Raw genomic sequence first — 22,055 nt, 5'->3', positions numbered from 1 at the left:
AGTCCATGTCTGTGTGACCCCCGAACAAAAGGAGCTGCCTAGTAGTATGGGGGAAACTCGCACATTGTTATCTCTGGGGAGCTGCATAGGCCAAATTCAAAGAGGGCTATACAAGGGCCATCTGCATTTCATAACCCAGGCTAGCCAACAGTAGTCTGCCTGTCTGCTAAGACAACAAGTCCCACGACTTTCCTTTCAATTCTTAATGGTTGAGACATTTATTCTTGGGGACCCAAATGAGGGATACACATCCTTGTCAAAGACAGTGTGGAGAGGTGGAAGTCATGTGACATGGACCTCTAGCTTATGGAACGAGTAATATTGCCTTGCTGAACTACAAAGCTCAGTCTATTTACCATCTAACTGGCAGCTTCGCAGAAAAGGAGTTCTGCCCAGGTTAACACCTGGCCCCATCTACACTGCTTCTGCTGGAAATTCTGTACCATCACCGACAAGACTCATCTCTGCATGCCTCATTGTGTGACATCAACACCACCGGAAAAAGTGAATTATACAGCATCAGTTTTCAACCCACTGACCTCAATGAAGGAATATCTCATTGGACTTTGAGTCTGGACTCTGGAACCCACATAAAACAATATTTAATTTTCTGTGGTCTCTGCGCTGTAAATCTTTTTCTCTATCCCTCTCTTTGCTGTCGGAGTGTGGCTGCAACTCTCCTTTTGTGTTTTGAGTGTATGCAAATAAACTAACCATTTGAGTTCATCCTATCTTTAGTTTGCTGTGGGGGTATTAAAAGAAAATTGGATCACACCAAAACTGATGGATTGGGAAATAAACTGCAGCTTATAAAGAGGTAAATAAATTAACAACACCTTTCTGTTTACATTGGGTGGTGAGAGGAGAAAGTGTTGTTTAAATTATCACCCTTTCTGCTGGATGTCATCAACATACACGTCGAACCTAACGTGTCGCTGAAGAGGACCATAGATGAGAAATAGGAGGCAGCTGCATCATCTATCACAAGCTCTTTGCACTTGTTGCTTTGATTACAGGTGAACTTACTTCATTTTCTGTTTTTTCTAATGCTTCGAGTTCTCGATCAGACATTCTTGACCTTCGACGGATCTCTAAATTTTGCTGTAAATATAAAAAGCACAGTTATGGCTAAGTCATTTAATAATTGGCTGCAATATGAAGACCATTGTTCTCCTCTAAGACCTTACACACCATTCTCACCAGACGTGACAGGCAAGCCTAAAGTCAATTATATTTGCTAGAACTAGCAGCAAAAAACAGACCTTCCAGTAGTGTGAACTGGATTTGATTTCAAAAGCTTTGTAAATTTACTGAACTTCCTAATGGCTGCAGGGTACATACAAGAGCAAGTGGTTTTGTCAGCGGCTGTCGTTCTATGTAGAGTTTAAGTCTATGGGCTTGTACCATTGCAAAATTTAAAATTGAAGACAAACGATTCATTCCAGGATTCTCTCAAAAAATATAATAGTTTTCCTTTATCCTTTGGTCTCAGATTCATTTTGGTGCATCTTTTCACATATGTGTCAGAGTGGTGCATGTTTTCTCATCATAGACCAAAGGGCCATAACAGACTAACTCTCATGTAAAATTATTGTAATAGACTCAATATCAAGGTGGCACAACATAGACTGAGATGACAATTCAGCCAACTGAAGTATTATTGCTTAATGTTTTGTAGCATGGACACACATTTACACATGATTTTACAAATATTATGGGCAGGATCTTTCCCCCGTCTGAGGGGGTTGTGCGGGAGCAGGCGGGTTCCTGATCGGCACCCCCGATTGGGGGTGTGTTGCCATTTTACATGGGCGGGCCTTAGACATCTGCCCGGAAGTGCTGTGCTCCCTGTGACGGGGGCGGGGGGAAGATTCCCTGAGCCGGGAGTGCGCTCTTTCGCGCGAAAGAGCCCACAGATCTCCCTGAGGCAAAGTGCTGCCTCAGGGAGGTCGGCTCAGGTTTGAAAATTTCAATAAAGGGGGAAAAAAAATTACTGACATGTCCACTCGTGTCACTGTCAGATGAGCCGGGACATGTCAATTTCTTTTACTTAAACATTTTATAAAAATTTTAATACCCTCATTCCACCCGTGGATGAGGTTTCATGTTTTTTCAGAAGCCCGCCTGGGCTCCCGGCCTGCCCGCCAACCTTAAGGTTGGATGGGCAGGTCAATTAATCATGTTAATTACTTCTTTAATGGCCTTAATTGGCCTTTGACAGCTCGGCAGGCGTGCAGCCGATTCGGCTGCGTGCCCGCTGAACTGAAAATCTAAATGACGCGAGGTAACATCAGGACCCATGACCGACGTCACCCCGCGTCGGCGAGCGGGCCCCGCCCACCCCCCGCTCGCCGAACAGAAGATTCTGCCCTATTAGTTCTTCCCTCATTACCCTGTGCAGGTCAGAGAGTTGTTGATGCCGAGTAAGTGCCTCTTTGTTGGGAAATTGCCTTCTGCACAGCAGACAAGCTATTTTGTTCCAATCTGTCAGCCTTTCTTCCAGGTCTTGAATTGTCTCTTGCTCTTCTTCATCACTCTCTCCGCTGTATGATGCTACAAGTCCCTGCAGTGGACTTGACTTTCTCTACAAAATAGATACCAAGGTTGAGTTTAAAAGATGCATATTTCAGACTGTGACCTTTTCAGTGAAACCTTTAATTATTCAGCGGATAGTGAAAACTGGCAAGATGATCAAGTGCCCCCAAATGACGGTCTTGCGTACTAGTGAAGTATACCAGAAATAGAAATGAAGACAAGAACATCACAGAGGTATTGTTAATTTTCATCAAGAGAAGGGCGATGAAATATAAACAATGAAAAGAAACATTGTTCAATTTCTCACTCAAAGCTTTAAGAAAATGTCTGCAGAAGCTGCTCCAAAGATCACTCAAAACTCTCAACTGCATAAACCAGAGTGATCATTTTTTAATCAAATCCACCTGGACTTAAAAAATAGCTCTTGATTCCTTTAATTTGTCATCTAATTTCATTAAGCTTTTGTATACTCTCATATGCAACCTGAGAAGGCGCAATCGGCTTTGATAGCTCATGTGGAGGTTACGGGATAGGGAAATCTCAGCACTCAGCAAAATGGCAGATATTACTGCAGCGTGCTATGGTATACAAAGGAAAAATAATGTTCTTTCAAGCTGCTGCTTTATACAATTTCACTTCCATTTCTACCTTCTGGCTCAAATTCAAATTTCAGCTGGCTTCAAATGCATCAGACTGGTGCATGGTTGGCCCTCCAATGCTGTTTGGATTTCTGGTACCTTTCCATGACCACCATCACAGAAAGAATAAAAAAATCAAGAGGCATTACCCTGTACTAAAGGAATGCATAACTTGCAACAGTGAAGGGCTGTGAAATGGACTTCAGCCAGTCACCTCAGGCAGCTGAGATAAATGGAAACTTGATGGATTAAAAAAGGAGAAAACAACAAAACTGAGACTTGAAAGAAAGACATTCAAACCTTTAATGGACTTTCGTCATCATCTCGTAGGTGTTCCACTAAACCAGTGAAAGGTTCTAGTACCATTGGCTGCCGTTCCATCATCCCCTGTAACAGACGAGTATAAAGCCCATTAACCTATTGCAGCTTTGAAGGATATTTGACGAGAAGGGATTGAAGACAGGAGCAATGGAAATTCTAAAACAGAATCAGGCTATGCAACAAAGTTTCAGGCTTTTTGCAGCAAGTTCTATAGCAATGAAGTGCATCACATCAGCCACTAGGGGCTCTCAGTGACCACAAAGAATTACACAGCAATTACATCACAAATAGAGTGTTTCTCGCACTCTGTCCTGAATCTTTTACATTTAATCTTACATTTATGTCCCCTCATCCTAGGTCCCTCAACCACTGACAGCGTGGTTCTATCTGGTCACATATCTTTATAATTTTAATCCATCAAATCATGTAAGGTCTTCTGCTCTAGCAAAGACAGCCCATTGCAAGTTTTTTCTTTACAATCTCTCAGGACAGGCAGCATCTTAGTGAACCCGTATTGCTTCCTCTCCATTGTCTCAACATCCTTCCTATAGTATGAAGTCCAAAAGCGTGTACGGTATTCAAAACTGTGGCTGCAGAAAAATTTTATATAGATTCACTATTGTATCTTGAATTTTATATGCCTTGCCATAAAGCAAGTATTCTATTACCTCCTTATTGTAATATCTACATGAAGTACTGCTTCTAATGACTTGTAAACCTGAACCCCCAAAACCCTCTGCTTTTCCTCATCATCCAGTCTTGCCCCATAAAAAATGAAAACGGTACCATCTCACATTTAGTGCACTGAACAACATGTATCACTCCTTTGTCCATTCCAACATCTTATCAATGTCTCCCTAATGCCTCTTTAGTCCTCAGTATTAGTCATTATACCTCCTATTTATCATCCACAAATCTGATGCACACAGTGAACAGCAGAACCAGACAAGAGCAATGGGACTGCCACCCACCTGCACACTGTAAACCTTGCCACCCTTTCCTTAATTTCATAACTCATTCTCCTGTGTTACCTTGTAAAGGCTTTCTGAAAGTCAATGTAGACACCCACTGATTACCCCCATCCACCGTACCTATTAGCTCCTCAAAGAACTATCAAGGCTTCTCGAGCACAACCACCCTTTCTGAAATGAGTGTTGGCTGCTGCTTCCCTTCATCTGCTTATAGAGCAACTTCACCGTTAACATCTATGGTTGGGGAAATGTAATCTTTAAACTAATTGGCCTGTAATTATCCAGGTTAGCAGAGTGTCTTTGAAACTAGGTATTACAATACAACCCTGAAATACAATTTCTAGAGCCTCCGCTATTTCTTCCCCTTTTCTTCAACGATTTTCATATACATCCCATTAGACCCCAGCACTTTGTCTTCTTTCATTTCATATCATCTTTCTATTTATGACATTTTTCATCTCAATTTTAACAAATTCAGGATTTACCCCCTCAATAGGTTTTCCTTTTGTAAACACAGATGCAAGTACTGAGGTTTCAGTTTATCCTCTGACTCTTCTCTCAGGGGTCCCACCTCTCAATTTTCTTTTTACTACATTTGTAGAAAGATTGTTTTTTTTTTAAGAATCCATGCTCATTCATCCTCTTTACTTTCCTTATCTATCTTCAGCTCTTCCCACATTCCCTTTTAGTTCAGCATTAAATTACTCTAGCACTCAATTTGCAGCACATGTCCCACAAGTTATCCAGGCAACCTCCCTCACCCCATCCCTGCAGCAAAAGAAAATGCTTTCAACTTTTAAATTCCACTATCTTACCCTTTTCTCAAACAAAGCAAACCCTGCATCGGCTGCTGCAGATTCTCTCCTCTCCTCTTCTTTAGATGCAATCATCTGCAAGGCAGTTTTGACATTATCTTTCTGTTTGTTCAGACTCTTAGCCCATCGCTCCATGTCTTTGGCAATCTACAGGTGAAAGGAAAAAACTGTTCACTAACGTGCCATCTTTAGCTTCCACACACCTGTCAAAGGGCAGCACACTATCACTGCCAAAGGGCAGGTTTTTAAAATGTTGAACTAGCATGCACAGAATTTCTCAATGAATTTTAACACTAGGTAGAGGACAAGGAATTCCCCACAAGGAGAGGCAACTAAAGTGAATTCTGGTAGTTACTCATTCCAGTAACATTCCCGTTGTCCAAGAGCAAATATGTGTCGCAGCGACAATGGTGAATAATCAGGGGAGAGGGAAGCAAATCCATTGGAGTTCATAAGTTGACCACTAAATTCTCACCTGTTGCGCTGTCCTGCTCTTTGGCTTTTCCTTCTTCTCTTTTCCCTCTTTGCTTTTAGTCCCAGTGGTTTTATTTTGCTGTGCGGCTTGATCTGGAGCAGGCAAATAAGTTTGTTTCTCTCCATCCCAATACATGTACTGCTGAGTCAGTGGATTGTAATAGTACTGGAACAAAAATATTTTAGGAATACATTACTGCCCTACAATGACTGTGTAACATTTATCATTTAACTTGCTTTTTAAAAAAACTTGTTCACCAACTTATTTAAATCCAAACACATAACCAAGATCTGTGGCTCAAGTATACATAGAATCAGTTTGAGCTGAACACTTACCAATTCAGAGAGGTAGTGTCACTCGACATGGATTTTATATAAGGGGGAAAGTTTACACCAGCTGAATGGCCCCAGTGATCAATTCATTTTTAGCTTGCTTCTCCCATCTTAGCCTAGATTCTCAGCTTTGTCCCAATGTATCCATCAGATGTATCCCCGAGTGGTGCATGGCTTTTCATTAGACACCAAGGTTTTGGCAATATTATTTATTTTAAATTGAAGATATCCCCTTTGAAACGGTTTCCCTCCACACCATAAAACAACCATGTGGAACAGCGAGGGCCAACTACTTTGGAGACCTCAGAAACAGCACCAGAATGTATCCAAGGCACAACAACAGTTCCTTGGATTCACTCTCCTTCCTGGAGATCCATGTCTGGCATTTGGATGGCATCTCAGTTGAAATAGACAAATTATAATTGCTTACTATATATTACCCATTCGTGGAGCATACGTTTGTGTGACATGCACTTAGCAAAAGAAATGTTTTTAAAGTCCTTACACCTGTTGTTTGTGCCCACATGCAGCAAGACCCAGAGAACATTCAGACTTAGGCTGATAAGTGGCAAGAAACATGTACACCAAACAAGTGCCAGGCAACGACCATCACCTACAAGAGAATCTAACCACCTATCCTTGAAATCAATGGCACTGCTGAACTTTCCAGCATCAAGATCCTAGGGGTTACCATTGACCAGAAACTGCACTGGACCAGCCATATAAATACTGTGAATACAAGAGCAGGCCAGAGGCTGGGAATTCTGCAGTGAGGAACTCACCATCTGATTTCCCAAAGCCTGTCCACCATCTACAAGGCACAAGTCAGGTGTGTGATGGGATACTCTCCAATTGCCAGGATGAGTGCAGCTCCAACACACTCAAAGCTGGTTATCACCCAGGACAAAGCAACCCACTAATTGGCACCCATCCACCACAGACTTACTGTGGCGGTGTACACCATCTACAGGATGCACTACAGCAACTCACCAAGTCTCCTCCAACAGCACTTCCGAGGACAAGGGCAGTAGATGCATGGGAACTCCACCACCAGCAGGTTCCCCTCCAAGCCACACACCATCCTGTTTTGGAACTATAATTGCTGTTCGTTCAATTCCCTGGAACTCCTTAACAGCACTGTGGGTGTAACTTATACCAGATGGGCTGCAGCAACTCAAGGGCAACAACTGCCACTGGTTAGGCCACAACTGGAGTACCGCGTGCAGTTCTGGTCACCACATTATAGGAAGGATGTGATTGCACTGGAAAGAGTGCAGAGGAGATTTACCAGGATGCTGCCTGGGCTGGAGGGTCTGAGCTATGAGGAAAGATTAGATAGGCTGGGGTTGTTTTCCTTGGAGCAGCAAAGATTGAGAGGGGACCTGATTTTGGTGGTGGTGGTGGTGGGGGGGGTAATAAGATTATGAGGGGCCTAGATAAGGTGGACAGGAAGGCACTTTTTCCATTAGTAAAGGGGTCAATAACCAGGGGACATAGATTTAAGGTAAGAGGTAGAAGGCTAAGACGGGAGTTGAGGAGAAACGTTTTCACCCAGAGGGTGGTGGGAGTCTGGAACCCACTGCCTGAAAGGGTGGTTGAGTCAGAAACTCTCGTAATATTTAACAAGTATTTAGATATTCACTTGCGTTGCCATAGCCTCCAGGGCTATGGGCAAGTGTTGGAAAATGGGATTAGTTAGCCAGACCTTCGTTGGCCGGCGCAGACATGATGGGCCGAATGGCCTCCTTCTGTGCTGTAACTGTCTATGACCCTATAAATTCTGACCTTCCCTGCAACTCACATTCCATGAAAGAATGAATAAAAAGCAGCATAACATCACATGACTGAAATCGCAAATATTTTATAATTCAGCTATTGAACCTATTGCCTCAACATTCAAAATATCAAATCCATATTTTAAATACCAAAATGTTCCACTGATTACCAAACTTTATCCTAAACAAACTAGCTGTAAGTGCTGCTTAAAATAATGCTGAAGTTGACATAATTACATGTGACATAACTATCAATTAGCTCAAACTGGAAAATAACCTGTAAACCTAACCAGCGGTCTTTTACTTTGAGGACTTCATCTGAAGAATGCATCTGGGGACCAAAGGGACAAACAAGCAAATTACAAGATTAGGCTTGTGGGGGAAAAGCTATGGAAGTTAGAATAAGTTATGTCAAAAGCTTAAAAAGAATGAGGAAAAATGTCCAGATAAACAGCAGTATGTTAGTGTGTGGTATTGCTGATAATAAGCACTATTGTAACTAAGACTTGTTTCACTGTCATAGTTTGAGCTGATTATGGCTAGTTATGGGACCCTGAAATTCTTAAGCCCCACAAAATCAAAATGTTTGCTTCATTAAGCTGAAGTTGTCAATTTATTGGAAGCAAAGCAAAATTTTTTAAATATCTCAACATTCAGAAGCATGCCACTGTTAATTTATTCAAGTGTTTGGTTTCACCCATTGAACCTTTGTGGCACTTAGGACAGTCCAATCTTTAGAAGTTGTCTCAATGCTGTAATGAATCAAAACAGTTCTTGTTGCTGCTTTGCGAAATAGGTGTATGTACCTGGGAATTTGGATCATAGTAGAATCCAGTCTGGGCATCATAGTAAAATCCAGATGATTCATCATATAGATAAGTGGACACATCTGGTACAGCTGGAACGGATAAACAATACGACTCAGCAGCTAAATAAAAAAGTACTTCAATAAACCTAAAGTCCTTAGTAAAAGGCATCAATCTGGGCAAAGTACTCACGATAACTTGAATCCTTAGAATCTGAAGAACCATTTGGTGGAGTGGTATCTGTATTCTGAGGCTGGCTTGCTTGTAGTGCCTGAAAAACATTTAACCTTGTTTTAAAGGTATTAAGAAAATTACAGAATCAATACTATTAACACTGTCCACAATGTGAACAGTTAGTACGACAGCCAAATTCCCATCCATGCCATCTTGCATAAAAAGTAGTAACTGGGTAACATTTGGCCAAGGAAGGCTGGAGAGAAGGAAAATTGAGAGCGCACACATTAAAAACAAGTATATTTTCTGGACAGTCCAAATGAGATCAGTAAATCACTTTTGGGATTGACAGTGAACTGAAGAGTACTTTTCTATTATCTGATGTACAGTGACTTTAAAAACCCATTAAACATGAGAATACAGAAAACTTCCAACATACCTCAGGTTGACTCTGCGGCTGGTAGGGCTGACCATCCTGGGAAATTGTTGCAGGTTTAGCAACTGTAGGAGGGGCTGGCAAGAAGGAAAAAATGAACTGATCACCTAGCTCCTCAGTTTGTTTCTAAGTATTGTCCAAATGCATCAACAATAGGTCAAACACTTATTAGCATATTGAATCAGAAATGCTTAGTCTAGTCAACATCCCACATGAGCAAATTTATTTTAGTGGTGCAAGGCCCCTTCCCTAACCAGGATAAGACAACTTAATTCTAATGGAGGTAGAGTATACCCATATGCTCAGTGAGCAGCAAACAGCTTTGTAACTTATTATAGAAGCACTCTGTCCATAAGCAGGGTCTCTGTTAGCCAGAAACAAAACTTTCCAGTGGGAGAAGGAGATAATAATGGAACTGAACGAATGGCAATCCGATAATTAAAAAAATAAAGTCAGCAAGAAATACTGCATGGATACAGAAGGTGGAAGAAAAAAAATGATAATGCATTGAACGAAGAATAAATTGCAAGACGGTCTAGTGAGAAAAAGGGCAAGAGGAATAGTAAATGTGAAACAAAGTGCTTCAAAGGCTGGACAACAACATTTATTCAAATCTGTAACAATAGCTTTAGTGGATGGGACAGCACATTGGAGCACCAATGTTCTTCCTACAAAGTGGTAAGCCTCAAAGTCGTATCCATATCACACCAAACCGTTGCCCAATTTCAGTGTGGAGAAACATTAGGCGGAGGCCAGGCAATTTCTCAAAAGGAACAAAAGAAATTGGGAGCCAGAGCTGCTCCATGCTTCTCTGGCATTGGCAGCACAGTTTCAGAGACCACAGGATAAACCAAAAGGTATTAATAAAATATTTTACAGATAAAAAGAAGTTCCACCTGAGATTACTGCTGGAGCCTGGTAGACTGCCAATCCTGGTTGGGTGGAATCTGTAGAGCCACTTTGCTGTCCATAATCTTGTGCATATGACATCTAAAACAGATACAAAAGTAAAAACATCACAGCTTTTGCTTTGAACATTATTAATCTCACCTAGTAGTGCAGCAACTTGCATTTACAGTGCACCTTTTTTGCAGAAAAACATCCAGTGGCTGGGGTTCACTGAAATTTCAACTCTCTTGATACTTCTCAATTTGTCCCATTCAATAACAAACTATGTTTAGAAATGTCAAACCTTTAAACCAAATGTTTTTGCAACGTGATAAATGTGCAGAGACAAAGATTATGTAGAATCAGGAAAATCTACACAAAGAACATGTATATTTTCACAGAATTCATGCAATTTACTCAAACAATTGGTAGTTTTCATCATGATCCTCGAGCATGACTGCAGTCCTTAGTACCAGTGTGGTCACACCAAGGGAAAATGAAAATCGTGACTCCCCAAAATATTTGTCCATTGCACATGAAGCATTTTGAAATACAAGATCTAAAATTCTGCACAAATACAGTTGTTTTGCATGGAACCTAAAAAATCAAAAGTGATATCTTTCACTGTCAAAGGGATATACTTATTATGCCTTTTTGATAGTGTCTCACTACTGAAGGCATACATAAATTTTACATTAGTCACAAAAAGTCTAGATTTAGACACTTCAATATTTCCTCCTTTCTTGCACATACTTGATCATATTGATTGTAGCCATCCTGTCCAGGTTGGAAGTAGCTGTAGTCAATGTTTCCATCTTCTGACCCTTGCTGCACCTGCAACAATTAAAAATCTTTGGGTGAAAAAAAAAGGGTCAATAATTCGCTCCCACCATCCAGTCATTTATAGGTGTAAGATGACAAGTGGATCAAGTGAAGTTGAAGCAAACCACAGACGAATGGCCTGATGGTATCCAATGGTGATGGTCACACATGGAGAACCATGTGACCAAGAAGGGCACTGTGCCCTTGGAACTACAACCCTAGTTCGGGTCAAAACTCAGGAGAAAAGCAGGTGAAGCTGGAAAAGATAGTGGTCTGAGCAGCCTATAGTTCTTTACACCAGTCCACACTTATGACAAACGAAGGAAAATTCCATCCACATTATGTAAGGCATAAATATTATGATCAGACCAAGGGCACAGACTTAAGTGAGCTAGTGTAGATCATACTAAAAATACGAGCTGCTGTCGCTATACTAAATTACTAAACAAGCAGTGCAGATACACACAGGGGAACCGCATAAAAAGGAGTTGTTACCTGGCTTGACGACCATTGGGCTGCAGCTATAGCTGTGATTGCAACAGTTGATGAACTGATCTTATTACCATCAGAAAGGATATGGTCCCTAAAATAAAGTTAATTGTGGATTGTTGAAGGTTTCAGAATGAATACAGCAGCAATTAGTTCACATTTAACTTAGAAAGATAGAAAAGCCTGTGTGACAACGGTCACAGCTAATTTCTCAAGGTGCAACAGTGACGCTTACATCCTCCTACATTCTAAAACTCATTAGCCTGGAAATTTGTCGCTCTCAGTCAAAAATCTTTACTATTTCATGAACTGAAAAAATAGACACAATCATCGCCAGGGAAGAAATAACTGTTAATACTAGGGTAGTGAATGGATGTAATCAAAGCAAGGAAGACAGCACACTGCAGCATTTTGTGGCATCACTAAATGGGGATGTAATATTCGCCTGTCGGCTGAGTCTCCACTGTAGCCACACTGTTTTGGCCTGGTGCCAACGAGAGTTGATCCATTATAAACGTTGTACTCGCTATGTACAGTGTACATAGAGTCACACTTCAATCATTGATCATAAAACAACATGGGAAAGGGAAAAATAAAATTAGAGTTGTCCTTGTGTCACTTTAATGTAACCAGTCAGTTCAAAGTGGCACTGTTGGAAGGGTTTGGAGTAGCCCATTACATACCAATCAACTAGGTATGATGCCTAGGACTGCATGATTTTAAAAGAAGTATCAAAATGCAAGATTATGTTTTAAAGCCCAGCAGGTATATTGATCACAGTAGTCCAGCCAAATTTAAAATGTGTTTACATTTGGAGAAAACCTACTTTTTTAAAGATTTGGCAAAATCAACATTAATGGTCCGACCATCAATGTTTAATGGAGGCTGTAACGCAAGCAGTATCTGAATAAGATGAGAAGCTTCCTGTAAAAGGAAAAAAAGTTACAGTTTTAAAGAATGCATACTGTGGCAGCCTTTTAAAATATTTCCAGGCTCATCATTAGAGAGTATATGGCTCCTGAAAAACAGCTTACAAGAATTGAGGGAGTGACAGACAACTCGCCCATTAAGCAGGATGGAGCATGTTAACCTACTAAATATTCTACAGTAATCTTTTGATTCACCCCGATAGTAAACTCAATGGTTCTTGTCAATGCTGAGGCAAGATTCCAAAGAAAAGGTAGATAATATATGAAGTATTGCATTTTGCACTTAATCAGGAACATGTCTGTTACACACAAACCCTGAAGGGGGCTCAAATTTCCAAGGAACCTATCAAAAAAAGCTTACTGCATTTTCAATGAGCACATCATCCACAAACATGTTCCCAAAGCCTTTCAGAAGCCTTGTGCTCTCCAAAACTCCCCTACTCAACTAGTTACAGCATAGCATCTCAGTGGCAGCAACACCATATTTATAGGTCAAAGTCACAAATGATCATGATCTCAAAAACAACTTACATAGCGCCATTAATGCATTAAAATGTCCCATCATGCATCACAGGAGTATTATAAAATATGACACTGAACCACATTAGGTCAGATAACTAAAAGCTTGGTCAGAGAGGTAGGTATATTATAAAGCAGAGTTGATTACAGTACTTTTTAAGAGCATTAATTGCCGCAATCTAAAATTAGCCCATGGAAACAGAATCACATTATGCTATTAATCATCACATAAAAGGGAAAACAAAAACTTACAAAAGACGAATCCAGCTGAACAAAGGCAAATCCCCTGTTTAATTGTGTCTGTTTGTCCTTGATCAACCTGACATTTGCAGCAGACAGCACAGCATATGGAGCCAATGCACTCAGGATAGACTCCATTGGCGTATGTGGACCTATGTTCCTTAAAATAATGGCTGTTGACAATTAAAATGATTTTAATTAGAATACAGTGGCAGCTTTTAAATGCAAAAAGTCCATGAATATGGTTTCGGTGTTGCAACATGCCTATAATTTAAGTTTAAAATTGGTTTTCGGCAGCATAATGGTGAACAAATAAAACCAGCAAAGGGCTCTAAACATGATGAAAAAACAGGGTGGCAGCCAGTTAAGAATAGGCCCAGAGCCCAAAACTTCCCATTACTTGACATTGAAGCTCAAATGGCTGATGGAGAAATGAAAATGTCAATCTAGCGCAGTAAAAGATATTCTGCCAAGGATGGAGTGAAGTTACAAGATTTCCAAAGCGCAGCAACAACTCTACTCTCTCTAACATCAGGTGCCATTGTTCAATAGAGACAGCAGATGGCTGAAGTGGAAAACATCACAACACACCTCAGCTTGAGCAAACAAAACTAAAAGGTTAATGTTCTCATTTTAAAAATAAGGTACTCAACTGTACAAGGTTTTAATATTTATTGCTTCTAATTTGTTCTATATCATAGCTTTCATTTGATTCTCTAACTGCAGTCCATAGTTCATGCATAATTCAATGTTGAGATGCACTCAATGCCAAGCACATTTAAATCTTGGTTTTAACAGCAGCAACCTGCATTTATATAGTATCTTTAACAGAGTAATGTCCCAAGGCCAATTCACAGAAACAAGAGCTCCGTTCATAGTTCTAATTGACTTACATGTTTTTTGACTGGGGTTGATATTCATTTTCATTAAAAGTGAAAATTTACAATTTCTGAGCAAAGTCCTGGTATGAATTGACCAAATATATAGAACATACTCCAAAGACTGGAGTTTGAAATCTTGTACAATTCAACATGCACACTCAAAAAATGATACTGGAATTGAAAACCCTTTTCCAAACTACCAAACCAAAGCTGGATTAGACACTATCAGATCAATGAGACATGTTAGGTACATCTCAGGGAGAAATAAAGTTTTTAAAATAACAAAAGATAACTACAAAGTACTAACACAAAGGAATCAATGGGTTTTCAGAACTCAAAAACTTACTGTCATTTGCGTAGTCAGACATAAATGGTTCACCTTGCACACGAACTTGATCTTCTTCAGTTTCTGGAAGAAATTGAGAAATACAACTCATCACAAAACTTATGAAACTGAGGGATGGAGGGAGAATGCAAGATCCAATGGCAAACACTAGCCCATTTGAGGACTGAGGTACCCTTTCATGCGCAAAAAGGGATAGTTAATTTTTGTTTGCCTGCAATTAAATGATCTATAATTCCAAAAATTTTAACTGAAATGATACCACAAACTCAAATTTCAGTGGATGGCCAGAGAATCTTGCAGCATTCATCAAATTGAGAAAACTAGACTCTGATCATTTGTTGTCTTCCATTTTTGCTGACCAAAACTATGGCCTGGACACCTAATTCCCAGCACTGATCAACATCTATTCACAACCATAAGTGAGAAATATGCGAATAAGTGATTCTGCCCTCTGATTTCCCCACCCCAAGAGTTTCTCTACAGCTGAGATGGGAGCTGTAATGAAAACGCACAGACCTTCAGCCTAGCACCATGTGACACAGCAAGCTTCCGAGCTAAACTCTCACTGTACAGTCCATAAAACCCTCCACATGACTTACCAGGCTTCTGAGCATCACATTTAAAGCATCTCTCTCGTCGCTTGAAGTTAGTTACTCCACACTACAAAAAAAAAAGGCAAGGTTTATAGCACTAGAATATACAAATAACATAATGTTTAAGAGAGTGGCACATTGATTTCAAATTTGTGAAATACAGAATGGATTATTTTAATAGGTTAAAACATGGCCTGTTTTTTAATCTGTGGCCTGGATTTGCATCTGGCCTTAAACAAGTTTAAAGTCTAACTTCTGGCTACAAAGGACATGGGTTTCTCAACTCACATTCTGGTGGGCATAAATTATAAAATCACTCAAGGCTTAGCCTGAAGTGTTATACTGATGGCAGGAACAAAAAATCTTTAAACTGGAATTAATGCTTATTGCCATGGCACTGAATATGATGCTGCACTGTGGAAATCTTGTAATTTCAATTATACCCCTGTATTCAGCCCTGGATTGAATGTTTAATCCAGGTGCTGGGATAGAATGTGGAAAATGCTATATTCCCAATATCAATATCCTTAACTCCACAAGCACAAGATCCACCATAATTTAATTACAAGTGCCATGCAGTTGCAGTAAACTTTTGAGTTCCAGACAACATTTGTCTTCCGCCCATCCCAGAACAGATGATCTCTTGAAACTCGCCCTAATTAACACTCTGGTCCTCCGAGAAACAAAAGAGTAAACAGCAGTTCAATGGCACATCTCTCCGCAATCTTCCCACAGGGAAATCATGAGAAGGTGTAAACATTTAGCCAAGGTTAATCACTAAAATGCTCCTGTGGTTTAAAAAAAATCTAGTCACTTTCCAATCTCAACTGGACCATTTGATAAGGCACATTCCAAATCCAAGAAAGGAACAAATCTTGTGCATACATCTGTGGGCTGTTCAGAAATGACAAAAGCCTAGAAATAAATTAGAAAGATTAAGCCATTCAGACCCTCAAGCTGCATGGCTATCCCATTAACTCATTGTAGAAATGTACCAACACAATATAAATGCCCTGGGTCCATAGTGTCCAACACCCTTACAATCAAAACTCTCGGTCTTAAAAGTTCCAATCGTCCCAACATCCACAGCCTTTACGGTAGAGAATTCCAGCTTTTTACTAGCTTTTGTGCAAAAAAATGCTTCCTGATTTTCCTCCTAAATGGGCTAGCTCTAATCTTAAGATTACATTCCTTCATTCTCGAATTCCCCACCAAAGGAAATAGTTTCTCGATTGAACCCTTTAAACATCTCGATCCAATCTCCTCATAATCTTCTATACTCAAGGGAATACAAAATGGGAAGATGGCTAAAAATAAGGTCCCCATGGAAACTCAAACCTCATTATAATCAACCAACACTTTTCCCCACCATCCTCACCACCCCTGCCACACCCAAGTAAAATCTATTCTTCTTCACAGACCATGCACCACCTGAAACCCTGGGGGACAGGAAAGAAGGAAAATAAGCAACTTTTCTCCTCCAATGATGCTCACTGGCTGACAATGTGTGCTTAGAAATTGTATTATGAGACACAATATTCTCCAAATAGGCAAACTTTGTCAAATTGTTCAGAGCCTATGGGAATGACTCTGGTCTCCCAAGACAAGTGCTGAAATCAGGATCTCAAACCAGTGCCCCATTAACCTATGTATGGTGCACTATAATCAAACGACATCCTAACAGTTTTGAATGTTTCAGAGTCTTGGCTCCAAAAATCAAATGTCATTATGAAATACAGATTTTCCACGTATTAACCAAGGAGATAAAAAAATTTCAAGGCAAGCATAAGAGGTTTCTATTTTTACTACCTTGTTGCAACTCCAGTCTTCAAAAGGCTTTGTGCTGTAATGCATCGAAACGGACTTTCCAAGAATGGTGAGACAACGCTGCTGGAAACAAGGGGTAAGTCAGAACCTACACAATGTAGCACAAATTTGTCAACACAGATCACACTGGCTCCAAACAAGGGATGAAAACTACTCTCAAATACATAAAAGGTCTCCCGGATGCAGACGATCTAGTCACCTAGGTAATCAAGTCATGATTTAACTCAAAGATGAAAGTGGGTCTCAACTCTTGGAAGATGAAGGATACAGATGATTTTTTTTCTACCTAGATGCAAATCTAAGCAAGTCTGGATTAACTGATAAACAGTTGATTCTTCTTTGCTATATGAAACATTACTTGGTGGCTTTTGCTTGCTTCCTATATTTTCTTCCCACCTAATCTGTAAGGGTAAACTTTATGCTGAGATTATTACCTCATAAAATATCATGAAGTTTGAGTTAGCAATCTCAAAAATATTGGGCATGTTTTACAGCCTTCCTTCCAAAGGGACAAGTTTTTAAACATACATCAGTTTACTACGTAAGGAAATCAAGGATGTGCACATTTCCACAAAAACCTTCAGCTTCTCAATTAAAAGATAGAACTTAGACATTTCACTTGACAAAGATACTGTACCTGCAAATAAGTTGCCGATTACAGTGCATCTTTCAAGTCAAGTGATAAGCTATAATATTTATAGCCTAATCTTAAAATATTAGCGCATGCATAAAGCTCCATTTCAGTAGCAGCCAACAAATCTTCACCACATCCACTCAACTAACGATGGGTAAACTGATTAAACATCCTAGCTAATAAGATCTGTTTAACTAAGCTGAGGTTCTTTAAGACACCTTAGACAACCATTAACAATGCATGTACAGCATTTGTGCAGCCCACCTGGCTCTAGTGGAATTTTGTAAATAAGTTTATAGTCGTTAAATATTTGCATGACACACTAGCAATGTCTAGCAACAGTTAAAACGGTATCTCCCCTAAACACAATAACTGTCTTGAGCCATAGGAATTATCATCATGACTCTGAGCTTCCTCCTCCTGCTCAAGATAGAAATCTGAGAAACTAGAAGTCACATCCCTGAAAATTAGGCCAGCTAAGTCAGCACATACCGCCAATTACTGGACATTTCATTGGAAGCTATGCACCACTCAAGTTATTTTGCAGATGGAAGAGGGAAAGGCCCAAAAAACAGGTGTCCATCAACAACTTTTTCCACATGTAAAAGGGCCTCTCCACAACAAATTAAATGGTGCAGTGTTGCATTTCACAGACATGTACTTGGGGGTAGGTGCCACATGACACAGGCCATTAAAATGAGCACCAAGTAACCACTATTAGTTTTTTTTTTACTGCAAGCAGTTATCAGGTTCATGGCCACAAAAGCACATAAAAGCACAAACACCCATATAATAACTCGTGTTTGTTTTACAAATGTAATTGAGAAGTACTGGTATTTGAGGGAAAGGATAGGGTAATATTTGGTCCCTCTGGGTCTTTTTGTGCAGCAGAAAACACTTGATCCTTGCCCCCCCTCCAATAAATCTAGACTTGTGATGAAGCAACCTGGTTGGCTTCCATCCATCTTGTTGCGTCCTGCAAGTGATTAAACTCCACGAAGGCGAAACCACGGCTTTGACCTAGAGACAGCATTCAGATATAGACGGGATTGTGTTAGTCAGCGTGTTTAAAGCAGCCATTCATTCTGTCGCCACGTGTTATGTACAAATGTCTATTTGTGTGGCATGATAGAGGCCTTATTGTTTTTTATTTTAAAAACCATGGGAGGGAACAGAATAATTTGAACTCAGTTTTCAAAAATGCACTTAAACTTTTACACATTCTTCGTAGCATTTGTCACAGGTATCAGTATCACCTATCATCTTCCAAGTTTACGGCAGAAATCATTGCAATGATTTATACAGCTAAGATTGCCAATTTTTTGCATCATTTGTAACGTACCTGTATTAAAACATTTGAACCCTTCGAATAATGTAGATGGTTTCCAATGCTACGTTGGCCCCCAGTATATTCTAATACTGCTCCCCTCCAGATAACAGTTAGGGCACGTGGTAATGTTCACTATTTCATGGTTGAAAGAATCACCAATGGGAGGTATGCAGCAGTAGTCAGGGGATTAGTTACAAATTCCCAAACTGCCGAGGGATACCTAAAGTCATGGCCCCGTCTCTCAATACTGTATCAGGAGCTCCCCAGGAGCAATGAGTCTATGCTGTACCATTACATATTTTGTGAAGCAGAATTAATTTTAAGTCAAACAAATCTAGTATCAGAACTGTTAGACCATCTCATGCAGCATCTTTGCACGAGGGTTGTCAGTAGTACACGAATGGAGGCAGAATCCTAAAAATCAGTGTTTACTTTTAGCAGCCTGATAGCCTGGTTTCGTTATCAGTGAAGAACATGTGCATTCATTCTACACAAATGATTTCTCTAAAATGTTATTCCAACTATTCCATATTCAAAATGCTATCATCAATTCCAACTTAAAAAACTTTCTTTCACCAAGCTGTCTCAGAAGCTAAAATATTGGGGAAAAAAATACCAGTACGATTAAAAGTAACAAGTGACTGTCTTAAACAGTCTAAACTCAAGATATTTTATATTGCATTCTTCTTAATACTCCATTAACTGGATCATGTAGGCTCAATCTAGTTACATAAATGGGAATAACTTTTCACATCCCACCTCTCCTATTTATGAAATCACAATGATAATCCTGTCCCAGCTACCTCTGGTTCACAGTTTTAGAATGTAACAAATAACAAGGCAGAATATGACACTACAGCCCCATAACTATTAAACGGATGGTTTGTTTCCACGCATTCAGAACTGTGCAGTATTACTGAGGAATATAATCCTCACAGCCACTGCCATATTATAGAAAACGCTTGTTATGTTCAAGCTTTCATGTAAACGCAGTGCTTAAAGGGGCAACATCTTCCCTTGGCTCAAATGGCAACAAATTCTGGGATTCTCTAACTGTCAAAGTCAAGAGTCAGAGGCTACTCTGCCCATGACAAAATCCCTTAAGCAAAAGCATTTCAGCAAGCATACCTCACTAACTACAAGAGAGGAAGATTTGGTTGTTTTGTAAATTCCAAAGAAGCGTGTAAAGGATAGTGGGTCCGGCATTTAAACAACAAACCACATTGGAAAACCGACTTTCACTGGCTAATGCAATTACGGAATAATTTCAAGTATCAATACAGTTATCTCTGTGTACTCATCTGAAGCCTTATAAATATTCCGAATATTTCTTCTTGTGTGAATATCCATAAACCAATGATATCTGCACAAAAGTTCTGCATTTATCTGTAATTTTAAGCATATAGATTCCAACCAAAAAAGGGATGAGCAGATAATAAATTGCAGCTTTTTAATTAGTCTATTCTGTCCATAATTTTAGCTACTGATACAACCAGAAAGCTTTACTGAGATCATTTTGAAAAGTTATATCCATTATACTAAATTATCAGCTTCATTCTGGATGGGAATCATTTTTTAGTAATTTAAAAAAAACTGCTGATGCAAGTAGCCACTTAGAATGTGAAAATTCTGGAATTTGCACCTTTTCCTTGACCCCTGCCTACTGACATTTAAGATGGTATATGAAGCACAAAAAATACAATTTTTATAATTAGAATTAATTCCCTTCTTATTCAAATCCAAATAAAACTAATAAAAAGAATTTGCAGACTCTCCAGTTTCAAGCTGTTTTTAAATATTCCAATCAAGCAGCAAGTAAGGAGACCATAACAAACTAGCTTAAAAACAATGCAGCTCTATTCCTATTGGATGTTAAAAGATGGTAGCTGCTTCAATTCTTATTCCAGGAGAAATGGAACTTTGCAATCCCAAGTAACCCCAGTGCCAAGCAACTGCGTCGCTTCACTTTTGAAGGGAAAACTCTAGGCTGCAACACTACATTTAATATTTCGCTATATCTAGGTCCCATTAAAAAATGCACATAGTAAAAACAAATTTCAGAGGGTTTCTTCTACTTAAATCAAGGTAATTAACTGCTTTAGAAGGTCATCAAACCTTTGTGACCCTTTCTTGGCCAACATACATGACACAAATTGTCACTGTCAGCTTAAGTTGGTTTCTCTCGGAAGAAAACAAAAACTCAACATTGTGCCAAGTTAATATTCCCAGTTTTTTCCCCATGTACGTTGTTGGCAAGTTGCATTATCATTAACACGGGATAAATGATTGAATACTACTCTCACTATATACTAAAACTATTTAGTCAAGACCCACCAGTAAATGGAAAGACTGGCTTCAAAATTCTTGATAATGTTGAATTATAGATTGTGCTTGGGTAGTGAACAGCACAGGTATTGCTTTAATATAAGCAATAGTAAGAATACCTGCTTAAAAAAACTCTCCTTACCTCTAGACTTGACTATTCCAGCACTCCCCTTGGCCAGCCTGTCCACAGTAAACTAGAGATCATCCAAAACTCTCCTGCCCACTCACCTATCACTCTTGCACTCACTGAACTACAGTGGCTTCGTTAAGCAACACACCGATTTTAAATTTCTCATCAGAGTTTTAAAACTACTCCATGGCTTTGCCCTTGCCCAACTCAAATCTCCTCTAGTCTTACAAACTGAAATATCTGTGCTCAGTTAATTCCGTGTCTTGAGCACCCCTGTAATTTAATTGCTCCACTATTGGTGGCTGTGCCTTCAATTGCCTAGGCCCTAAGCTCTGGAATTCCCTCCCTAAGCTTCTGTCTCTCTCTTTCCTCTTTTAAGAGACTCGTTAAAACCTACCTTTTACACCAAGCTTTTAGCCATCTGCCCGACAATCACCTTATGTGGCTCAGTGTCAAATTTTGCTTTGTAACACTCCTGTGAAGGGCCTTGGGATGTTTTATTACGTTAAAAGGTGCGACATAAACACAAGTAGTTATTGCTGGAATAAAAACAATCCTGATGCTAACTAAAAAAGGCACTGCAGAGAAATAACAAACACCCTGCCTAAGAGCCTTTTACTATGCTCATGGGATTATAGAGCACAAACTAAAAAAAGTTTTGTTTATTTTGGAGTAGCTCGCATTCCCTTCAAAGTGTAATAAGAAACTATGTTTTGGAAGTGAAACGTTACGGTCAACACGTTTTAAAGGTTGAAAAGATAAATTATATTAAAAGGGCTCAAATCACACTACAAAAAAGATTAAATCCCTTTGAACGAGTTAAC

At 39.6% G+C, this 22,055-nt stretch overlaps 1 protein-coding gene across 4 annotated transcripts in view; it reads right to left on the bottom strand.

Annotated features, from left to right (window-relative positions):
- LOC144681545 (RNA-binding protein 5-like) overlaps positions 1-22,055 on the bottom strand; it is a 39,842-nt gene that overhangs the window by 5,037 nt on the left and 12,750 nt on the right. The window contains exons 6-23 of one of the 4 annotated variants that reach the window (XM_078543201.1): positions 18,393-18,466; positions 16,795-16,875; positions 14,992-15,052; positions 14,393-14,455; positions 13,178-13,338; positions 12,304-12,401; positions 11,484-11,571; positions 10,920-11,000; positions 10,175-10,268; positions 9,282-9,355; positions 8,861-8,939; positions 8,669-8,760; positions 8,167-8,193; positions 5,756-5,920; positions 5,281-5,427; positions 3,474-3,560; positions 2,393-2,584; positions 1,027-1,101 (exon numbers count right to left, since the gene is read on the bottom strand). In XM_078543201.1, coding sequence (XP_078399327.1) covers positions 1,027-1,101; positions 2,393-2,584; positions 3,474-3,560; positions 5,281-5,427; positions 5,756-5,920; positions 8,167-8,193; positions 8,669-8,760; positions 8,861-8,939; positions 9,282-9,355; positions 10,175-10,268; positions 10,920-11,000; positions 11,484-11,571; positions 12,304-12,401; positions 13,178-13,338; positions 14,393-14,455; positions 14,992-15,052; positions 16,795-16,875; positions 18,393-18,466 — 1,739 coding nt within the window. The remainder of the gene's footprint in view (positions 1-1,026; positions 1,102-2,392; positions 2,585-3,473; positions 3,561-5,280; positions 5,428-5,755; positions 5,921-8,166; positions 8,194-8,668; positions 8,761-8,860; positions 8,940-9,281; positions 9,356-10,174; positions 10,269-10,919; positions 11,001-11,483; positions 11,572-12,303; positions 12,402-13,177; positions 13,339-14,392; positions 14,456-14,991; positions 15,053-16,794; positions 16,876-18,392; positions 18,467-22,055) is intronic. The other 3 variants (XM_078543202.1, XM_078543203.1, XM_078543204.1) reach the window with 3 other exon arrangements.

The sequence above is a fragment of the Cetorhinus maximus genome, chromosome 6 (genome assembly GCF_964194155.1).
Source record: "Cetorhinus maximus chromosome 6, sCetMax3.hap1.1, whole genome shotgun sequence".
Taxonomy (NCBI): Eukaryota; Metazoa; Chordata; class Chondrichthyes; order Lamniformes; family Cetorhinidae; genus Cetorhinus; species Cetorhinus maximus.
Note: the sequence above shows the minus strand (reverse complement) of the source record. Positions and strands in the feature narration are given on the sequence as shown.